The 9,908-nt window shown below is 35.6% G+C and overlaps 2 protein-coding genes across 2 annotated transcripts; both read right to left on the reverse strand.

The window, feature by feature from the left end:
* Positions 1–42: 42 nt before the first annotated feature.
* Positions 43–7,299, reverse strand: LOC132191637 (probable LRR receptor-like serine/threonine-protein kinase At3g47570). Its single transcript, XM_059606726.1, has 5 exons — positions 6,753–7,299; positions 5,762–6,111; positions 3,474–3,710; positions 847–2,986; positions 43–404 (listed from the first exon to the last, which is right to left on the reverse strand). The coding sequence occupies exons 1-5, from the start codon at positions 7,297–7,299 to the stop codon at positions 43–45; spliced, it is 3,636 nt and encodes a 1,211-aa protein (XP_059462709.1).
* A 186-nt stretch (positions 7,300–7,485) lies between these two features.
* LOC132191638 (LRR receptor-like serine/threonine-protein kinase EFR) lies at positions 7,486–9,681 on the reverse strand. Its single transcript, XM_059606727.1, has one exon. It carries the CDS (start codon positions 9,679–9,681, stop codon positions 7,486–7,488), a length of 2,196 nt encoding a protein of 731 aa, XP_059462710.1.
* Positions 9,682–9,908: the final 227 nt, after the last annotated feature.

Below are 9,908 nucleotides of genomic sequence, written 5' to 3' on the forward strand. Positions count from 1 at the left end.
GAAATAAAAAGGACAAACCAAATAAAACCTAGATAAAAGATATCAGATACCCCGATTTCTGTTTTCAGAAAGTGCCAGTTTAATTTTTTGAAGTTTCACAAGCACATCTTTGATATTGACTCTTTCATTTGGTAACTCTTCAGAACACCTTAAGCCTAATTCCATGATAGATGATAGAACACTTTGCATAGTAGTTACATCTCTTCCATTTTTTGTTCTCAATAAACCATCATCCACAACTTCCATCATTCTGTCAGGAAGTGATGCATTTATCCATTGCCTCATAGTCAATTCTCCTTCAAACATGTTGTCGGTAGGTTTCTTCCTTGTGATCATCTCCAACAATGTTATACCGTAGCTATAAACATCACCTTTGATGGAGACTTTTCCTTCAAAACCATACTCTATCCACACTCGCAATTGTACAAAAAGTACTCTTTAAGTTAGTTATTCAATATATATATATATATAAACTCATCTAAATATGGATTGGTTGTACTCATCTAGAATTACTTCATGTTAAGCTAGTGAGCAAGAAGCATATAACTTGATTGTCCTTGATAGAAATATTTTTTTAAAAGTATTTTAGAATAATTAGCAATCGTTGCATAAGAGGAATAAATATGTAATTATACCCACCAGCTAAGTAATCATATTTTGTGTAGTTTTTCTTGGTAGTGCATATTGAAATATAAACGTATGAATATGAAGCCTATATAAAATTGAATCATCAAAAATTTCCATTTACATTTGTATTCTTGAAACTAGCAACTATTGTTGTTCATGATATTAGCCATTTTTTGATAGTTTCAAACCAATAAAATATGTAGAGGTGAATTCATGTACCTCGAGCAATGTAGCCAAGTGTACCAAGAGTTTTGGTTTGTGTAGCATCCTTGTTTTCGATCAATATCTTTGCAATGCCAAAGTCACTCATGGGTGCAACCATGTCCTCATCTAGAAGGATATTGGTAGGCTTCAAATCACAGTGCACCACAGATTTTGATAGACCATGGTGGAGATAGTCCAACGCCGATGCAACATCAACCATAATGTTTACTCTTTGAAGAAGATTCAAACAGTAGTTATAAGAGTATAACCACCTTTCAAGGCTACCGTTCGACATGTATTGCAGTACTAAAGCTCTAAACTCGGGGTTGGAGCATGTACTTATGACTTTAACAAGATTCCTATGTCGGATTGTCCGTAAGACCTTGCATTCTGCATCGAAACTTTTGAAAGCACCGGCCAATTGCAGATTTAGAACTTTAATAGCAACAACAGTCCCATCAAGCAACACGCCTTTGTAAACAGAACCAAAACCTCCAGCTCCAAGCAAGTTGCTTTCACAAAAGTTGTTTGTCCCTTGGCAAAGCTCTTGATATGATACTATTCTATGCTTTGATAAAGACAATGTACTAAATAAATTTGGAAGCTGTATTTTGCTTTCTCGGTGTCTTCTCAACATATAGACCAATGTTAGACAGAGTATAATTGAAGCAATGGCAGGAAGGAAATATTTGAACAGACTCTGTTTCACGTTTGATCCTTTGGATCTCAGACTTGGACAAGGTAAAACTCCAAAAATTAGATTCCCACAAAGTGCTTTGTTTCCTAAAAATGATTTAGCTGTGAAATTTGCATAAGGCCCGCTAGATGGTATCTCTCCAGATAGCTTGTTGAAAGACACATTCAAATATTTGAGATATGAAAGTGTCTCGAGAGACTTAGGAATTGCACCAGATAGATCATTGTAAGAGAGATCTAAGATATCCAATCCTTTTAAGTCTCTGAAAGATTGTGGGATTTCTCCTTGAAATGAGTTCTTTGACAAATTCAAATAATTTAGGCTTTCAAATGCTCCAATGATGCTTGGAATATCTCCAATAATTTTGTTCCGAGATAAATCCATGCGTTCAATAGTATGCAACTTTTTCATGTTTGGAGACAAATATCCACCCAGGAAGTTTGATGATAGATCCAAAAACAATAGATTTTCAAGGCTCCATAAATTTATTGGTATTGATGATTCTATTTTATTAGAATCTAGGAATAGCTTTTGGAGAAGATTGAGGTTTGAAATGCAATTTGGAATGGATCCAGAGATTTTGTTATGTGAGAGATTTAACTCGCCCAAGTTCTTTAATTCACATATGCCTTCTGGAATGAATCCTTGAATTTTATTACCGCCAAGTTCTAATCTTTGTAACCCTTCCAATCCCCCAATTGTGGACGGTATATTTCCAGTCAAATTGTTATTTCCCAACCCAAGCCAGGTCAAGTTTTTTAAGAAACCTATACTCATAGGAATATGACCCTTTATTTTGCTTTCAAATAGAAGAAAGGAGTGAAGGGTGGTTGAAAAGTTTCCAATAGAATCCGGGACAGTACTATCCAAGGGATTGTAGGATATGGACAGGTCTTCCAAAACTCTACAATTAGAGAAAGATGAAAGGAAATTAAGCTCTTGATCTCCAGGTTCTCCTGTTAGTTGATTCTCTTCCAGATCAAGAATTCGAAGATATTTCAATTGTCCAAGACTTTTTGGTATTGGTCCAGAGAGTATGTTTGAACTTAAATCTAATACGGCGAGCTTGGAACAATTTGAAAGATACGATGGGATGAGACCACTAAATTTGTTGATACCAAAAGCTAGACGTTCAAGACTGGGGCAGGAAAAATCAGAATTTGATGGAAGATTGCCATATAGGGAATTATTAACCAAGGAGATTATTTGTAGAGAGGAGATGTTGAAAAGGCTTTGGGGGATTGTCCCTGTGAGATAATTATCTTGTAAAAGCAATTGTCCCAGATTGGAAAGGCGCCATAAATCACTCGGAATGCTTCCTTTAATGTTGTTTTCCTCAATGGCAAATTCAAATAACCTCGACAAGTTACTTATGGTAGGAGGTATATTACCGGTTAAGATGTTACCTCCAAGACCTAGCGCTTCAAGCTTTCTAAACTTCCAAAACCTTTTGGAATACTCCCATCAAATTTATTGTATGATAGGGATAAGACTACAAGCTCTCTACAGTAGTTCATTTGTGAAGGGAGTTGACCGCTGAATTTGTTGTTGAAAGGGCAAGCTTTGAAGATTAGGACAATGGCTGCACAGATCCATTGGAAGAGTTCCTGAGATGTGATTATTTGTAAGAGCAATTGTGGTCAGAGAGGACATGTTAAAGATGACAAGAGGAAATGGACCTGTGAGGCTATTGTCTTCCAACTCCAAGACCTCTAACGATGACAAATTGCCAAGGGTTGATGGAATTACGCCGTGAGATGGTTATTCCAAAGGTGTATTACTTGAAGATTCCGACAATTTTGCAAAGTTGGGGGAATACTACCTTCCAATTGGTTGGATGACAACACGAGTCTTTTTAAACGATGTAGGCGACCGATCTCATGGGGTAGAGAACCAAAGAAGGTATTGCAGCATAGATTAAGATAAACCAGGAAAGAGAGGTTACCAATATGTGGAGAAATGGTGCCTTCAGTCCCATGTAAGAAAGGTTCAAAGCAGTGACTCTTTGCCTGCGTCTGCTGCATGAGCCATTCCAATTGCAGAAGTTTGTAGCTGTGGACCAATTAGCAGCCAAGACAGTTTGGTTTGGACCGGAAGTGAGTTTAGATTTGAAGGCAATGAGAGCTGCTTGATCGGTAAAGCTGGTGGTGGAAGATTGGGCCAACTGAAGCATGCATGAGTACTGCACTAACAGAAAAGCCAAGAGCAGGAGAATATTGGATTTGGAGGGCCTTTCTATTAGCATCATGACAGTGCAAGAAGAAGAGAGAAATAGATAGAGAAGGGCTGAAGTTTATGAAAAAGAAGGCGTAGGGATGCTGCTTTTATAGTGGAAGTGAAGCATTGTATTTTGGTGAGTTGGTGGCAACCAGCGTCGCAGTGGCGCACAAGACTTTAATTACTCTTTCTTCTATATGAGTGGAAATTGAAGGGAAGTTAAATGATGATATCATGTGTTGAGGTTGTGGGTTTTTCCCTCTTAAACAATTCGCAATGTCACTTGGAAGTCTAACCCACGCATATTCCTTTTCATCAATTGGCTTTGTGATTGGGAAGTCTTATATTTGGTCTATATATATATAAGCACCAGCATTCTATCATTAAATTTTGAAAAAGGGCAGTAAATGGGAGCTTCCTGTTTTATTTATTTATTTTTTAGGTGGATGCATTCTGTTTTGGTCCTATAATGGGTTTGGCCATTTTCCGAACGCTTCATACACTCGCAGTCTCCCCTATATTCAAATGAAATTGGCTCATTAATTTAAGGTTTGGAATTGTGGTTTCAATAAATGCAATTTTAAAAATTATATTTTTAAAATCGCTATTTTTTAAAAGGAAAATGCTATGTGTATTCTTCTAATGTTCTTCTAGTATTCTTTTAACTGTGATGTCGTTTTTAAAATTACCGTTGAATTTGACATTATCATTATTGACTTTTAATCTATTGATGATTTTAAAAGACACATTACAGTTTGGAGAATACTAGAAGAACACTAAACATTTCCCTTTTTAAAATTACAAATGTGTTTGAAAAAACATGTTAAAAAGTATTTTTTTATCAAATATTTGTTATGCGAAATTGTGATTTTAATTTAAATTCGCGTCTTTTCGAATAGGTACGCCACCCTTAGCATGCTTTTAAAATCGCGCATATATATATATAAAGTACTTTTTAAATCGCCATGCCAAACGCCTTACGTTTTATATCTTTAAAAAACACATATTATTCTTACAAAATCGCAATCCTAAACGCATCCTAAATTCTGTTAGTATCATTTGCAAACTCCTCTATGCACAAAAACATTGCTCCATTCTCACCTCAATTGAGAGACATCAAAAGAAACGTTTTCAAACTTTGAAAGTATGCGTTTCTTTCTCAATACTTGATTTATACATGATGCGAAGAATGAGCATAACATTATCGTTTAAAAAGGAGAAGAAGTAGAAGAAGATTAAAAAAAAAAAAAAGCTGTTGTGTTCTGGAAGAAAGAAAACTCCATTCTTTTGCCGTAATGTGTGGTAAAATATTTTTCTCTCTCTAAAGTTTATTAGAATTTTCTAGGCTACCAAACAGAGGTTGAATTAGTTAATTGATGCTGATGTACGTTTGGGCATGTTTTGATGCTGATTGTGTATTGGCTTGGGGTTGTGTTTTTTGAGGATTGTGTCACGAATGGTAAATGAGGTTAGGTGAAGAATTTCTGTGAGTTGCTAATTGAGATTAAAAATCATTTAAAGTGTTTGATTCCAAGTATGGAGAAGCAATGTTCGATATGTATTGATTATATTCTTTCCATTTAGATATCCGACATACACAGTTTTTTCTTTAAATGTTTTTGTTTTTTTATTTTTATACATGCCTTTGTGTATAGGTTTGGTTCATTTTTCATAGATGGGTTTTACTATGATATAAAAGATTTTTCAAAATTAAATGATAATTATAAAACTCCGTGCATAGGGTGAGTTATAAGCTAGTATTTCTAAAGCCAAATAATGATGTGATATAGAAACTCATCTTAATGAGAAGCGTACAGAGAAAAAAAAAATATATATGACAAAAGGGTCAAGAGGAAGATGTTAGAAAATCCATTTATTTAAACATGAAAAGTCAAACAAATTAAACATACATACCTCTTGTAAGTACTGTAAGAAATTTGAAGGACAAAAACCATAAAAAAAAAAAAAAAACCTAATTCTAAGATGTTTTCAAAGATCAAAGATATCAGACACTACATTTTTGTTTTCAAAAAGTGTTCGTTTGATTTTTTTAAGCTTGTCAAGCACATCTTTGATATTGACTCTTTTATATGGTAACTCTTTAGAACACATTAAGCCCAATTCTATGATGGATGAAAGAACATTTTGCATGACAGTTACATCCCTTCCATTTTCTGTTTTCAATAAACCTTCATCAACAACTTCCATGATTCTGTCAGGAAATGACATATTTATCCATTGCCTCAAAGTCAATTCTCCTACAAACATGTCGTCGGTAGGTTTCTTCCTTGAGATCATCTCCAGCAATATTATACCGTAGCTATAAATGTCGCATTTGATGGACGCTTTTCCTTGAAACCCATACTCTATTCAAAGCGCACGATTGTACAAATGGCCTTTAAGTTAGAAATTCAAAATTTATTAAAAAAACAAAAACAAGGAAGTTGTCCACATATCTCAGCCAAAAAAAAAAAAAAGTATGTACTTAGATATAGATATATATTACATACATGCAAACGTATATCTAAATTGCATTCATTGTACCCAAGAAAATTAAACTTTTCTTGTCAATTTTATAGCAAACTATTCCAATATATACATTGTGTATCTTAGTGGGCCAGTGACTATAAAATTGGTATGGAGTGGGCATAAGACAAGGCAAAACCATAATCGTGGTAGCTAGCATTTTGGGTATTAATCTAGTGAGTAAGAAGCATATTACGTAATTGCCTTTCATACAAATATTTATTTTAATATATTTTAGAATAATTAGCAATTAATGCATAAGAGTAATAAATAGGTAATAATCCATCGACTAAATCATAGTTTGAGTAATTTTTATTGTTAATGCATATTCATGTGAATATAAGGCCTATATAAAATTGAATTATGAAAAATTTGACACGTACATTGGTATTTTTGAAACTAGCAACAATTGTTGTTCTTGATATTAGCCACTACTAGATAACCTCTTAGCAATAAAATAAGTAGAGGTGAATTTATGTACCTGGTGCGATGTAAACAAGTGTACCAAGAATTTGGGTTTGTGTAGCATCCTCGTTTTCGACCAAAATCTTTGCAATGCCAAAGTCACCCACGTGTGCAATCATGTCCTCATCCAGAAGGATATTGGAAGGCTTCAAATCACAGTGTACCACAGATTCTGATTGACCGTGGTGGAGATAGTCTAATGCTGATGCAACATCAACCATAATGTTTACTCTTTGAATAAGATTCAAGTAGTAGTTATAAGAGTACAACCACCTTTCAAGGCTACCGTTCGACATGTATTGCAGTACTAAAGCTTTGAACTCGAGGTTGGAGCATGTACTTATAACCTTAACAAGATTCCTATGTCGGATTGCTTGTAAGACCTTGCATTCAACATCGAAACTTTTGAAAGCACCCGACAATTGCAAATTTATAACTTTAATAGCAACAATTGTCCCGTCAAATAGCATCCCTTTGTACACAAAACCAAAACCTCTAGCTCCAAGCAAGTTGCTTTCACAAAAGTTATTTGTTCCTTGGCATAGCTCTTGATATGATATCATTTTATGTTCCAATGGATGCAATGTATCAAAGAAACTTGGAAGCTGTGTTTTACTTTCTCGGTGTCTTCTCAGCATATAAACCAATGCTAGACAAATTATAACTGAAGCAATAGCAGGAAGAAAATATTTAAGCGGACTTTGTTTCACCATTGATCCTTTGGAGCCTGGGCATGGACAAGGTGGAACCTAAAAAATTGAATTCCCACAAAGTGCTCTGTTTCCTGAAAATGATTTAGCTGTGAAGTTTGCAAAAGGCCCAGTAGATGGAATCTCTCCAGATAGCTTGTTGAAAGACACGTTCAAATACTTGAGATGTGAAAGTGCCTCAAGAGACTTAGGAATTGTACTAGAGAGATTATTATATGAGAGGTCTAAGATATCCAATCCTTTCAAGTCTCCAAAAGATTGTGGAATGTCTCCTTGAAACGAGTTTCTTGACAAATCAAGATAAGTTAGGCTTTCAAAAGCTCCAATGATGCTTGGAATATCTCCAGTAATTTCGTTATGAGATAAATCCACATATTCAATAACATCCAATTTTTTCATGTTTGGAGACAAATATCCACCAAGGAAATTGGATGATAGGTTCAAAAACAACAGATTTTCAAGGCTCCATATATTAAATGGTATTGGTGATTCTAGCCTATTAGAATTTAGGTATAGCCTTTGCAGATGATTGAGGTTTGAAATGCAATTTGGGATGGATCCAGAAATTTTGTTGTTTGAGAGATCTAACTCGCCTAAGTTCTTTAACTGACATATATCTTCTGGAATAAATCCTTCAATGTTATTATCCAAAAGACATAGTCTTTGTAACGCCTCCAACCCTCCAATTGTTGACGGTATGTTTCCGGTCAAATTGTTATGGCCCAAAACAAGCGAGGTCAAGCCTTTCAAGGAACCGATTCCCATAGGAATGTGACCCTTTATTTGGCTTTGGAATGCATAAATGGAGTGGAGGGAATCAGAGTAATTTCCAATGGAATTCGGAAGAGTAATATCCAAGGGATTGTAGGATATGGACAGTTCTTCCAAAAATCTACAATTAGATAAGGATGAAAGGAAGCTAAATTCTTGATCTTCTGGCTTCCCTATTAACTGATTGATATCAAGACGAAGCTTTTGGAGATGTTTTAAGTTTCCAAGACTTGTGGGTATTGGTCCAGAGAGAAAGTTGTTACTAAAATCTACTACAACAAGCTTGGAACAATTTGAAAGCAACGATGGGATAAGACCACTAAATTTGTTTCGACCAAACATCAAAGTTTCAAGATTTGGGCAAGAAAGCCCAATATTTGTTGGAAGATTGCCAGATAGGAAATTACTTAGTAAGCATATTTCTTGTAGAGAGGAAATGTTGAAAAGGTTTTTGGGGATTTCCCCTACGAGATAATTGAATCCAAAATTCAATATCGACAAATTCGGAAGACGCCATAAATCACTGGGAATGCTTCCTTCAATATTGTTAACTGTAATGTCGAACACTTGTAGCCTCGACAAGTTACTTAAGGTAGGAGGTATATTACCGGTTAAGTAATTAATTCTAAGATCTAGCAATTCAAGCTTCTCTAAACTTCCAATACCTTTTGGAATATTCCCATCAAATTTATTGTATGACAGAGATAATTCTACAATCTCTCTACAGTTGTTCATTTGTGAAGGGAGCCGGCCACTGAATTCGTTGTATGAAAGATGAAGCCCAAGAAGTTTAGGACAATGGGTGCAGAGATCCATTGGAAGAGTACCTGAGATGTGATTTTCTGAAAGAGCAATTATGGTAAGAGAGGATATGTTAAAGATGACAAGAGGAAATGGACCATTGAGGCTGTTGTTTTGGAAATTCAAGACCTCTAACATAGACATGTTGGCGAGGGTTGATGGAATTGCGCCTGTAAGATGGTTACTCATTAGATGTATTTCTTGAAGATTCTCACAATTATGCAAAGTTGGAGGGATGCTACCTTCCAATAGGTTGGATGACAGCTGGAGTATTCTCAAGCGATGTAGGCGATTGATCTCATGAGGCAGAGAACCAAAAAAGCTATTGTTTCGTAGATTGAGATAAACAAGAAACGAGAGGTTACCAATATGAGGAGAAATGGTGCCTTGGAGACCCATGTATGAAAGGTCCAAAGCAATGACTCTTTGCCTTCGTCTGCTACATGAAACCCCAATCCAATCGCAGAAGTTTGTAGTTGTGGACCAGTTACTAGCCAAGACAGTTTCGTTTGGACCGGAAGTAATTTTAGAATTGAAGGCAAGGAGAGATGATTGGTCGGTAAAGTTGGGTGAATATTGGGCTGACTCAAGCATGCAAGACTGCACTAACACAAAACCCAAGAGCAGGAGAATACTGGAGGGCCTTTCTACTATTAGCATCATGACTGTATTAGCAACACAGAGAGAGAGAGAGAGAGAAGAGTGAGAGTTTATAAAAAAAAGAGAAGGCTTGGAGATAATAGTGGGTGTTAATAAGCAGATTTTATAGTGGAAGTGAACCAATATTGCATCTTCTATATATGACTACTACCTCTTGAAATTTCTCTCCTGTCAACATAAACGGAGAAAATGAGGGGAGGATATTTCTACGAGACATGCATGACCAGGAA

This window comes from Corylus avellana, chromosome ca9 (genome assembly GCF_901000735.1).
Source record: "Corylus avellana chromosome ca9, CavTom2PMs-1.0".
Lineage (NCBI taxonomy): Eukaryota > Viridiplantae > Streptophyta > Magnoliopsida > Fagales > Betulaceae > Corylus > Corylus avellana.